Source organism: Schistocerca serialis, chromosome 5, assembly GCF_023864345.2.
Source record: "Schistocerca serialis cubense isolate TAMUIC-IGC-003099 chromosome 5, iqSchSeri2.2, whole genome shotgun sequence".
Classification (NCBI taxonomy): Eukaryota; Metazoa; Arthropoda; class Insecta; order Orthoptera; family Acrididae; genus Schistocerca; species Schistocerca serialis.
The window spans coordinates 562452081-562465263 of record NC_064642.1 but is presented as its reverse complement, the minus strand read 5'-3'; the positions used below and the strand labels follow the sequence as shown (position 1 = coordinate 562465263).

Genomic DNA, 13183 nt, shown 5'->3' with positions numbered 1-13183 from the left:
ATAGTGCATTGGCACTTGGTCAGCGCTAGGAACAATAAAATAAATCACCTTTCTTTTTCTGTCCCTGTCATTAATGTTTCACTACAATCTGGTATTTCATGGTCTACGAACATACTTCCTTTTTATCGATCTATTTCACTAAAAAGCAAAAAGAAAGTACACTGCACATTTCAACCAACACTAAAATGCTTTCCCATACTTGTGCCAAACAAGCAGACACATATTTACACAGTTGCGTTGGTCTTGTACGTCACAGTCCCACTCCCTTCAGTTAAAGAGGGCAGCTGAAATGAGCCTGTCTTGCTAAATGTGATGAGACTGTTTACGCTTACTATTTCAGAAATATGTTGTCTTGTAGAATTACGAGCTTTACAACACTCCTCATGAACTCCTTAAGATCTTCGGGACTCATTTAGATTGTTGCAGCGCTCATCCTACGGCGTTGATGCCTTTTATCCTGCAAATTATCTAATTCTCTTTTTGTTAAACAGGTAAGATGCGGATACCGTTCGTCACCACAAACCTGCAGTACCTCGCTGCCTTCTGGGGTGAGTTTACCAATTTGAATCTTCTTGTGGCGGTATGGTTACTCCAAATGTTACGGCCATAAGTGCAAGAGACGGCTACAACAAAATTAAGTCACCGTGAAAAAACAGTCTCGTTCATACTAATAGGATAAAACACCTGCGCAAGCCTCTATAAAAGATTCAGTTTGCCATGGCTATCGTGTAATATTTCTTATGTATGAGACAACAAGGTCTAACCACTTCTGCCATGGTAACTTGCCAAGGATAGACAGGTGCACTGATCTAGTCTTTGGCGGAAAAGATTTTTTAGATGTGATTCAGCTGCACGACTTTAGTTACCACACCAGACAGGTGGAATGATCCTCAAACCAGTCATATGAGGGCTATCCGGTAAGTAACTTCCATTTTCACGTACAGTTTGGCCACGATAGGTTGACTCCTTTTAATGTGCAGCTCTAGCGGAGCTAAACAACACTAGTTGGAGAATGTTCATTTGGCTGCGAACGCTACCAGTATTTCTGTATGTTCACCTCTGTTTTAACGTAAGCTCAAAATACAGATAATGGTGTCAGCACTGCGGGAAGGAGTTGGTGCTATCTTACCCTCAACGTTCCTCTGTCCTCGGCAGTCATAATGTCGGAGCGAGGTACTCCCCCAGAAGTTCCAGACGGCCATCGCTATAGGGAAAGGGGGAACAGTTGCTACGCTTACTGACGCAGTAGGATAGTGCGCTTAGGGATGCCACAGTGAGAAACCTCACTGCTTCTCTTTCGTCTACCGTAGCCATCCAAAAGGAGCACTGCAACAAAAAAAAATAATTTGGAAGATATTATATAATACGGAAGGCTGTTGACTCTCATCGCAGAATTTGTGCAACTGGATGTCCTACATAAGACCGGTACGGCTCACGTATCGGTTAATCATCTCTATTCGAACTGCTTGTGAAGTGGCGACACTGTTCGAAAGTTGGCTACACTGCATTTTATCGGAAAATTGAGCGCAGATGCGTCAGTTGTTGTGAGAAAATAATATTCTTGAGATGTTACAGAAATCGGGCAATTTTTATTAGACCAGTGAATTGATAGTGTGGAGTGTTACATAAAGACAAGCTCCATCAAGGAATGTAAAGAAATGTTCCACGTGACGTGTCCTGGTAGGAAATTTCCCACGACCAGCACCACTGAAGATCTGTACAAGAAATGTTGGGCTGTAGGAGTCGCTGAAAATGTGCAGAGGAGTAGGTGATCGACAGTGAGGACAATAAACAGAATTCGCATGGACGTTACGAGAATTCCCCGCAAGTCAGTAAAGAGGTTACCATAGCAGGCTGGTATATCTGGTACCCCATGTACTAAAAGATATGAAAATAAAAGCCTGTATGGTGAGTCTGGAGCAACAGTTGAGATTTGGCGATCAGGAAAAAAAAGAGTTCATTATTGTAACTGGCTGTTAACATCGATTGCTAACGGTTACTTGGACCCCATGCTTTACTTCATGTCAGACTGGGTCTGGTTTCATTTGTCAGGTTACGTAAAGCCCAGAATTGCAGACACTGATCCTGGAACAAACCACATATCCTGCATGAAGAACCTCTCCACGCAGAGAAGATAGGAATTTGGTGTGCTTTGTCCGACATGCACATTATTGGCCACGTGTTTTCAATTAAACTTTAACAGTGCCAAACATCCAGAAATCTGTGACCCTTTGTGTGCACAATTAACAAATGCAGATAATCTGTGTGCAGTATTCCAGCAGGATGGAGCAACCACTCATACATCTGACCAAGGTATGGCCCACATCATCAATGTGTTCTCTGAAGACAGACTTGTCAGTATAACCCTCTGGCCCTAAGGTCCCCAGACTTAATGTCATGTGATTTTTATTTATGGGACACACTAAAAAGCAAAATGTATGTCGACAATCCTCGCACAAAAGATGATCTTAAACGGAAACTAGAGAAAGTAACAACACTACGTCTGCAGAATTACAGTGTGTTGCTGTTAACATCACCACACGAAGTCAACGATACCTGGATGCCGATGGCAACCACTTCCAGAATCTCTTATAAATAGGTAACTGCATGTTTTTTAACGTTGCTACGAGTGTCACTTCAAAAGAAATGCACACTATTTTTTTAAATCCATCCTTTATTCTACATGTTTGAAAGTTTTACATTGTGTAGATACGTCCTTTAGGAACAATATTTTCATTTCTAAACATAATTTCCATCCCTCTCAACTGCCTTACGCCATCTTGGAACCAACGCCTGTATACTCGCACGGTAAAATTCTGGACCAACCTGTTCGAGACTCTGTTTGGCAGCGCGCACAAGGGAGTCATCATCTTCAAACCTTCTTCCACGAAGAGAGTCTTTCAGTTTCCCAAAGAGATGATAGTCACATGGAGCCAGGTCAGGACTGTAAGGTGGGTGTTTCAGTGTTGTCCATACGAGTTTTGTGATCGCTACCATGATTTTTTTGACTGACATGTGGCCGTGAATTGTTGTGCAACAGCAAAACATCCTGCTTTTGCCGATGTGTTCGAACACGACTCAGTCAAGCTTGAAGTTTCTTCAGTGTCGTCACACATGCATCAGAAGTTATGGTGGTTCCACTGGGCATGATGCCCATAAGCAAGAGTCCTTCGGAATCGAAAAACACCGTAGCCATAACTTTTCCAGCAGAAGGTGTGGTTTTGAATTTTTTTTCTTGGGTGAATTTTCATGATGCCACTCCATTGATTGCCTCTTCGCCTCTGGTGAAAAATGATGGAGCCATGTTTCATCACCTGTCACAATTATTCCAAGAAGTTTATCTCCACCATTCTCGTACTGCTCCAAACGTTCGCTGCATACCGTTATTCTTGTTTGTTTGTGAGCCACTGTCAACATCCAGAGAACCCACCTGGCACAAACCTTTTTTAACGCCAACACTTTCAGTATTCTGCAAACACTTCCTTCCCCTATCTCAACGTAGCGTGACAATTCGTTCACGGTGATGCGTCTGTCAGCAGTCACCAATCCGTTAACTCTTTGCACATTTTCTGGAGTGTGTGCCGTACGAGGCCTGCCACTGCGAGGACAATCCTCAATATTGCTGTGCCCGCTTTCATCACGTAACCTGCTTGCCCACCAACTAACTGTACTGCGAACGACAGCAGCATCTCCATGCACCTTCTTCAACCTCTTGTGGATGTTTCCCACTGTCTCGTTTTCACAGCACAGGAATTCTATGACAGCAAGTTGCTTCTGACGAATGTCAAGTGTAGCAGCCATATTGAAGACATGCTGTGACGGCGCCACTCACGGGAACAGATTGAATTAAGTTTGAAAACAAGCGGGAAAGATGTATCTACACACTAAAAATTTCACATATGAAGAATGAAAACTGTATTTTTACAAAAACAGTGTGCATTTCTTTTGGAGTGAACCTCGTATTATCCATTCCTTTAGTTATTGCATTGTTACCTGAATCTTGGGCGTGAGGCGTCCGTTTTTTAAGGGGCACCCTATTAGGATGTTCAAATTTTCTGAGAGAAGTCCAATAAAAATGGGTCCAGAAATGCATACTTTCGGCGATAAACAAGTATTTACAGGAGGTGTTCAACTAGGCGTCCATTCATCACGATGCGCCCGTGTGCCCTCCAGCTTAAGGAATAACCGACCCTTAGAAGTATACCCAGTTGTTGTTGTACCCGCTGGCATGTACTGAAGACGTGACCCTGTAGTGTCCGCACATAGTTGATTGGCGTGGCGTAGACCAATTCTTTCAAGTGTCCTCATAGCGAAAAGTTTAGCGGATTGAGGTTGGGGAACAAGCAGGCCAATGTGTGGGGCCCACCCAACCAGTCCAGAGGTCCTACAATGTCTGCATCAGATGCTCACGCACATTGTGACGAAAGTGTGCTTCTGCACCATCAGCCACCATGCATCAACCACATCTGTATTTGTTGCTGCAATGACACAGCCTCCAGCAACGTAGGCAATAGATTAATAACAAAGTCTAGCTAATGCGCCCTAGTTATTCTGTTTGGTAGCACGTATGGTCCTTTTAATGTATTTCCAAGTATGCTTGCTCATACGTTGCCCTCTTTCGTGAATTGCTTGGGGATTAACGTCTGTCCATACATGCTGATTATGGAAATTCACAACATCATCTCCTGTGAACCTTGCCTCATCGGTAAATAAAAACTTGGATGTGAACAGTGGATCAGTGGCGCACTTCTGCAACAGTCATTGACAGAACCGCTAATCCTGTGGCCTTAGGGCCTGAACGCACTGTAAATGATATGGGCACAGCAGTTGTTCATGAAGTACCCCCCCCCCCCCCCCCAAGTAAGACAGTGAGAAACGCCTTCAGCATCTGCTATTCATCGCACACCGGTCCTAGGGGTTTCGTCCACCAAATGTAGCACATACGCCTTCCACTGTCAGTCTCCTGAGGTGCAAGGCTACCTGTGTCTCCCAGAGGCTGGAAAAGTATGCCGAGACGCTTATCAGAGCGCATTCTTATCTTGGATATTTTTCAGCGTAAAGCTACAGCCATTTGCTAAACCATAGCAGAACATCATATCCGACATTTCACTTGTCCAGTAGCAGGCTTCCATTGTTAACAAGTGGTGACAGAGAGAAATTGTAAATGTGATACACCACTTGTACGTACAAACAGCGCAATAACAGTAAACAAATAACTGAAACTGAGTTTGGAAGAAGGTAAAACACATGTTAGCTACCCACAATGGGCCGTACTGTACAATAAGGCGCACAAACACTACGAAAACGAACGTAGCCTACAACACGACTCGAACCACACAACAGACTGCAGACCACCTAACAGTAGGCAGAGTACTGCCTAACAGTAGGTAGAGTGCTGTGGGTAAGGTATCATAATATCCTGCCGACACATTGGACAGAGCACCATTGCAACAACTGTGCTAATATCCGCAGTCAAGCGTAGTGCAGCCCTTCCTATAAACACTTGTTTATCTTGGAAAGTATGCGCTTCCGAATCCATGTTTATTGCACTTATGTTTCTTTTTTCAATTATTACTATGACCTCTCAAAGCATTAGACACTTTTTCTTGAACACTCTGTGTATAAGGACTAAATGTGATGAGTGAAGATATTGTGTGTCAGTTGTATCCTTCAATTCAGAGTGGAAGAACGAATGTTCATGATGATGACAATAGTGGACATATGTCTGTAATTAATAACAAACTTGTACTGAAAATTGACAAAAAATTCTTAAACCCCGTGTTTCATGGTATTTCAAATTTCCAAAACTTTCCACAGATTTGTGAAGTATTTTTCATGGACCTTGACTAAGCAATTAGGGAGCAACAACTGGTGTGCTCACTAGATTTCAGAACTCTTCCTGATAATCTTATGTAAAGGATAGATTGCTACTCACCACATTGTGGAGATACTGAGACACAGACAGATACAAAAAAAAAAGACGGCTAAACAAGTAAGCTTTTGGCTAAAAGGACTTCTTCTGAATTAAACAACATTCACGCACACACATTCACACAAACACAACTCACACGCACATGATGTCAATGTCGTTGACTGCCAAGGCCAGACTGTGGGCAACGGCGCATGATGGGAGAAGCAGTCTGGGTGGTGGCAGTAAAGAGAAGGCTGGTGAGGGGAGATGGAGGAATAGCAGGGGAGAGGCGAGGATGGTAAGTGCTTCTTGTGGGAGCATACAGGGAGGGGTGGTGAGAAGGTATGGCAGATAGGTGAAGTTGGGCGATTAGACAGAGGTGGAGGGGGAGTGGAAAAGGAAAGAAGTAAAAAGACTGTGGGTCAGTTGGTGGAATAGAAGGCTGTATGATGCTGGAGTGGGAACAGGGAAGCGGATGGATTGGTAAATGACAGTGACTAACTAACGTAGAGGCCAGAAGGATTGCAGGAACGTAGGCTATATCGCAGGGAGAGTTCCCATCCGCTGCAGTTCAGAAAAGCAAATTTTGGTTGGAAGGATCCAGATGGCACAGTCTCTGAAGTGAAAAACGTTGTGTTGGGCAGTTTTCTCACCAACTGGATGGCCCAGCTGTTTCTTGGCCACAGTTTGTCACTGGCCATTCATGTGGACAGACAGCTTGTTAGTTGTTGTGCCCATATAGAACGCACCACAGTGGTTCCAGCTTAGCTTCTAGGTCACATGACTGTTTTCACAGGTAGCCCTGCCTGTGATAGGACAGAAAATACATGTGAGCGGACTGGAGTAGGTGGTGGTGAGAAAATGTGTGGGTCAGGTCTCGCATCTAGGTCTATTACAGGTATATGAGCAAAGAGGCAAGGTGCTGAGAGCAGGAGCAGACTAGAGATGGATGACAATATTGTGTAGGTTCAATGGGCAGTGGAATACCTCTGTGGGAGGAATGAAAAGGGAGTGGCCAGGACTTGCCTCTTTTCAGGGCATGTTGAGAGGTAGTCAAAACCCTTTCAGAGAACATGATTCAGTTGTTCCAGTCTTCGGTGGTACTGAGTCACAAGGGGGATGCTCCTTTGTCATCAGACAGTGGGACTTCCGGACGTGACTGGTAACTGAAGAGGTAAGGCATGGGAGACCTGTCTGTGTACAGGGTTGGGAGGGTAATTTTTGTCTGTGAAGGCCTCAGTGATAACATTTGTGTATTTCGAGAGTGGCTGCTCATCGCTACAGATGCAATGGCCACTGGTGGATGGGACTTCTTCGTATGGAATCAATAGCAGCTATCGAGGTGGAGGTATTGCTGGTTGATGGTAGATGTAATATGGATGGAGGTACTGATGTAGCCATCTTTGAGGTGGAGATCAACATCGAGGAAGGTAACTTTTTGGTTTGAGGAGGACCAGGTGAAGTGAATGGGGGAGAAGTTGTTGAGGTTCTTGAGGAATGTGGATATGGTGTCCTCATCCATGATCCAGATGATGAGGATGTCACCAATGAATCGGAATCAAATGAAAGATTCGTAATTCTGGATGTTTGGGAACGATTCCTCTAGACAACCCATGAATAGGTTGCCACAGGATGGTACCTTGCAGGGGCCCATTACTGTGCCCCCGATTTGCTTGTAGATGAAGACTTCAGAGGAGAAGTAATTGTGGTTGAGGATATAGTTGGTCATGGTGACCAGGAAGGAGGCTGTAGGTTGGAATCCATCAGGCATTTGAAAAGCTAGTGTTCAATATTGGTAACGCCATTGTCATTAAGGATGTTAGGAAAAGGGAGGTGGCATCAATAGTGCTGAGCAGGGGCACAGTGGGGTAAAGGAATAGGAACTGTGGGGAGCTGGTGGAGGAAATGGTCAGTGTCTTTTATATAGTACGGGAAGTTGTGGTTATAGGATGAAGGTGTTGGTCTACAAGACCACAGATTCTCTCCCTGGGGCACAGTAACAGTCCAGTAGAGTGTCCTGGGTAGTTGGATTTATGCACTTTATGAAGCATGTAGGAGGTAGAAGTGTAGGGAGGCTGTAACGTTGAGGAGAGAGAGAGACTTTGGGGAGAGGTTCTGGGATGGGTCGAAGGTTTTAAGGAGAGACTGGAGAGCCTGCTGGATTTTTAGGAATGGAGTCATTATGGCAGGATTTGTAGGTGGACGAATCTGACAGCCAGTGAAGCTTTTCTGCCAGGGAATACTTGTGGTTCAAAACCACACTGGTGGAACCTTAGGCAGCAGTAAGATTATATGATAGGGACCAGTTTTTAAGACATGAATTGCAGTTCTTTCTGTGCATGCAAGGTTAGCATGCACGCTTTGGGATTTGGGGAATGATGTCGAGGCAAGGGGGGGGGGGGTGATTTAGGGGCAGTGGGGGTGTATCACAGTTGAGTGGAGGACTGGCATGAGTCAGCAGGATTCAACATTAGTTTTGGGTTGAGTCTGATTAGCAGAGCTGGTGGCGAAGTGGACCAGGAGAAGGAGAGAAGGTTTTTAAAAAGTCCAACATAACTGAATCTGGGAATGGGGCAGAAGTTAAGGACTTTGAAAGGTAATGATACTTCTGTGGGACTAAGGCTTTTGGAGGAAAGATTCCTCACTGTGTATCAGGTCTGCTTAGGTTCTTGATTCTGTATGGTGATGGGAGTTTTCAAGGGGGTGGTAAATGTAGCAGGTCTACGAGACAGGGTTTGTCAGCTTTGAGGGGATGTGGGGGAGGTTTTGAGGCTGTTGTACAGGTGGCGGATGGTGACAGTCAAAGGCGAAAGTACGATGTGCACAGGTTGGAGTACTTTTTGAGGTGGCGTTGTGCTGCTCTAGTTCGTGGAGGACAAGAGTTTCAATGTGTGAGACAGGATAGAGGAATCTGGGATTGCACAGCAAGAGAATTTTATGGATACAGTGTAGGTAATGCAAGGAGGTTTGAACCTGATTTACATGGTTTTGCAGGACTATGTTGATGAGGGTTAAGGACTGGCGGAATGTGAGCAGATGAAGGTCATTGTGGAAGAAGGGATTGATACTGGAGACGAGTAATTTGATGGTAAGGCCATCTGTGGGTGTTCCATGAGCCACACAATAATGCAAGAACAGTACGAGTGATTGGGTTCTGGGTTGGCATAAGAAAACTTCTCTGTATTTGTGCAGATAGAAGGAGTAACGATCAATGGTGCAGGATAAAACCCCAAAAATACGTAAATGACGCAGAAGTAAGTGCAAACAAACTCGAAAAAATACGCCAAAATACGTGGGAAAAATAACAAAAAAAAGACAGAATGGATGAAGTACTAACAAGATGAAAACTGAATGATTAGGTCGATAGTTAATGGCGAAAATGAACTGAAATCGAGGTGAAAACACAATGACATCAAATATAAATATAAATAAAAACACTATAATGTCAGTTGTAGCTTAGTGATGGATATGTATGAAGGAGGGGATAGCAGATGTGATCAGATTAAGCGAGTCTGGATTGTGAAAACTAGAATAAGAGAGGAGAAAGAGTGGGGAGTGGGGAAGGGTTTGTAGGATGTACAAGTCCGTATGGCACACGAATATATGGAAAATAATATGCAGATATATATGAGAGTTACACAGGAAGAGTGATCAACTGGAAGGTCTAGGATTAATGATATCAGCGGTAGTAATGTGGGACATGAGATGCCACACCAACAACAATTACAATCACATAGCTGTGTGTTGTGCATGGATGAGATGGTTGATATACTGTAGCTCATAAGTCACAATGAGTGATGTGTGTTGGAAAGCGACATGTAAGCCACAGGAAATGAGAGAAAGAAAAGGATGCACACAGAGTAAAGTAATGGGTTAGAAAACAGTAACAAAGTAAAACAACATTGGGTTATGGTATGGAAGAAAAACTGCTAGGCAAAGTCAAAGAATGGAAAGCCCAGAATAGAATAACAACAGTATTATGAAAAGAATAGATTGCTACTGACCACATAGTGGAAACGTTGAGGCACAGATAGCCGCAACAAAAACTCTGCTAGACAAGTAAGCTTTTGGCCAAACAGCCTTGTTCTGAATTAGACAACATATAAATACATAGGCATGCAAACTTAACTCACAAGCACATGACCACTGTTTCTGGCTGCTGAGGCTAGACTGAAAGCAACAGCACATTATGGGAGCAGCAATTCAGGTGGTGGGGGTAAGGAGCAGGCTGGGGCAGGGAGGGGGAGGGATAGCAGGGAAGGGATGTAGGATGGTAAAGTAGAACATACAAATACTGTGGAGTGTGGGTGAAGTAAAAGACTATGTAATGCTGAAGTGGGAACACGGAAGGGGTAAGTAGGTAAAGGGCAGTGACTAACGAAGGATGAGGCCAGGAGGGTTACAGGAACGTAGGACATACTGCATGGAGAGTTCCCACTGCAGTTCAGAAAAGCTGATGTTGGTGAGAAGGGAGTTGTGTTTGTGTGAATGTGTGTGAGTGCATGTTGTCTAATCAGAAGAAGGAATTTTGAATGAAAGCTTCCTTGTTTAGAAGTCTTTTTGTTGTGTCTTCACTATATAGTGAGTAGCAATCTATCTTTTTGTAATACTGTCATTATACAATCCTGGATTTTGCAAAACTTTCTGAGAACAGTAGTAGAGTAGTGAGGTTTTTGGGACAGATTGCATTGTTGCCAGATGTATCCAAGATGGCGGCAATGACGCCATCCAAGATGGTGGCAATGACGCCATCCAAGATGGCGGCCTGTAGACTTGCCAACAGCGCATGACAACATCCAAGATCGCAGCTGTGACGTCAGATGATGACGCGAGTACCGTTATCCAAGATGGCCGCTTTCGGTGAGAAAGTGGCACGCCCCCCCCATGGCAGGAAGTATGAATTTTGGCGAGAAATTGAATTATGTCCTTCTATGGGTCACCTGGCGGCCCCCCCCCCCCCTTTCCGTCTTTTAATGATGGCACGTTATCCTCTTGCAGAATGGGCGGGAATTTCGAATTTTGGAGAGAATTTTGCTCTAAGAGCTTACTCATGCAGCTGAGGGGAGTTAGTATCGTGTTGCCCACACTAGAGACTGCTCATAATGTCGTTGAATTCGAATATAATTTGTTTAAATTTGTTTAAATTTATTATCTACCTACAGCAGTAGCGGCTTAGTGTGGTGTTACCAACACAAGAGGGTGAGATATCAGTGGTTGTTGAGCTGTCAGTGTGGAAGAGCATGTGTTCATTTAGCGAGATGTTGATGCCAGACAGGGGGAGTTTTAACAGCTGTATTACATGCACTCATTCAGCCAAGAAGTGCATCCACAGCACACTGCATGAAAAATGGAAGCGAGCATTAATGATAGAACACGTGAAGAGGAATAGTATGATCCTGCAAATAAATGCTTTGCATCGAGACGCATTAAAGATCAAATGCTCAATGTATGGAAACATCTGTCTCTGCTGTAACCGTCTATCATTTCTAAAACGTACATATGAGATCCCACCCCACAAGAGACAACTGCCTCCGATCCAGCAGGCCACAGAACTGAGCTAGTTCGCGAGTTCACCTCTAGAGGGCGCCGCAATGGGTCATGTGATCACGCAATTCAGCCAGTAGGAGCACAGTATCATGATGACATCACGCGTTTTTCTCAGCTGCAAGTGTGCCCCAGGCTCCTCATCCCCCAGCGGTCTGGAGGGGAGAAATACTGGGGAAAGGACTCAGCGTGTTCAGTGCTGCTGTAGAGTGGAAGGAGTGTACTGTAATTATTTTTGGAACAATTTATTTGGGGACGAATTTTACCTTGTTTATTTATTACACTGGTACAAAAATCTCACCCTGACGTGCTTGGAGTCACAATATACAGTTTACAGACCTGGAAACTACTCATAAATAATGCATTACACTGATGTGCAGAGCCGCAAACAACTCGTAAATTACCGAAAGAATCCAGTACACAGGATAAAGACATGCAAACGCTGTGTAAACACGCTCACAACGCTTAAACACCCGAAAATAATGCAGTGCACATAAAAAACGCAGCATAATAGCGACTGGAACCCTGACTCTACTGCATGGAAAGCCTAAGGGCAACCCCTAACACACGGAAATTGTCCAGAAGTGGGAAAGCAACGTTAGGTCAGTGTACGTCATTTATTTTGTTCAAGCAACTGACGCAAATATCATCCTAATTACGTAATTAAACACGAAGATTGGTCCTAATTACACAACTATATGCATACCGCTGCACAAGGACGGCATAAAATCGCAATACAGCGCAAAAAGTGATGATACCCTACACCTGGTGTCATCCTGCTGGGAAAAAATTTCGCAGTACCACTCGAAACTGATGAAAATATCGATCCTAATTACGTAATTAATCGCAAATATTGGGCCTAATTACACAACTATATGCATAGCACTACACCAGGACAGCAAAAATGCTCAATACAGCGCAAAAACTGCTGATACCATACAACTGGTGTCATCCTGCTGGGGAAAACTTTTCGCAATACCTCGCGAAAGCAGCGATAAAAAAATGTGTGTGAAATCTTATGGGACTCAACTGCTAAGGTCATCAGTCCCTAAGCTTACACACTACTTAACCTAAATTATCCTAAGGACAAACACACACACACACCCATGCCCGAGGGAGGACTCGAACCTCCGCCGGGACCAGCCGCACAGTCCATGACTGCAGCGCCCAGACCGCTCGGCTAATCCCGCGGGGCAAAGCAGCGATAGAAACACCCAAACTCTACCCTACATCTACAATCTGGCAGGAAAAACGTAGGGGCGTAAGGTACTATCTTTATTCTTTTTGGTGGGAAATATATTCAACTCACGAGATGCTGGTGTTGAACAGAGAGGAGTTTAGACAGTATATTACCTGTAAGCATACAGCATCTATCGCTGTTTGACATTGGAGTTCGCTACAGACGCCTACAAAAAATCACCCTACAGCCCAGGTAATCAAAGCCAATACATACTATTACAGCTGATGGAAAAAATGCATCACAGTTCTAATTAAACTTCGAAATCGTTATGAAAAAACCAGCACTTGTAACAAATGAGTCATAATGCAGCACATGTACAAGGGAAAATCGTCGTCCTAAAAGACTGCAGAGGTGGCGGTAGTTGAAAGGGCGTTCTCCTCGATATACAATCACAAACTGCCGAAAGTCGAGGCCCTCTCTCCACCTACAGGGTGGATGGACCGAGGGAGGGAGCTACTCCACCAGCAGCCTACTGTCCGCCTTCAGAC

The 13183-nt window shown here is 44.2% G+C and overlaps 1 protein-coding gene across 1 annotated transcript in view; it reads left to right on the top strand.

Moving 5' to 3' along the window:
- The first annotated feature begins 496 nt into the window (after window positions 1-496).
- Window positions 497-13183, top strand: part of LOC126482082 (facilitated trehalose transporter Tret1-like) — a 74495-nt gene continuing 61808 nt past the window's right edge. Inside the window, exon 1 of the mRNA XM_050106058.1 lies at window positions 497-548. Coding sequence (XP_049962015.1) covers window positions 497-548 — 52 coding nt within the window. The remainder of the gene's footprint in view (window positions 549-13183) is intronic.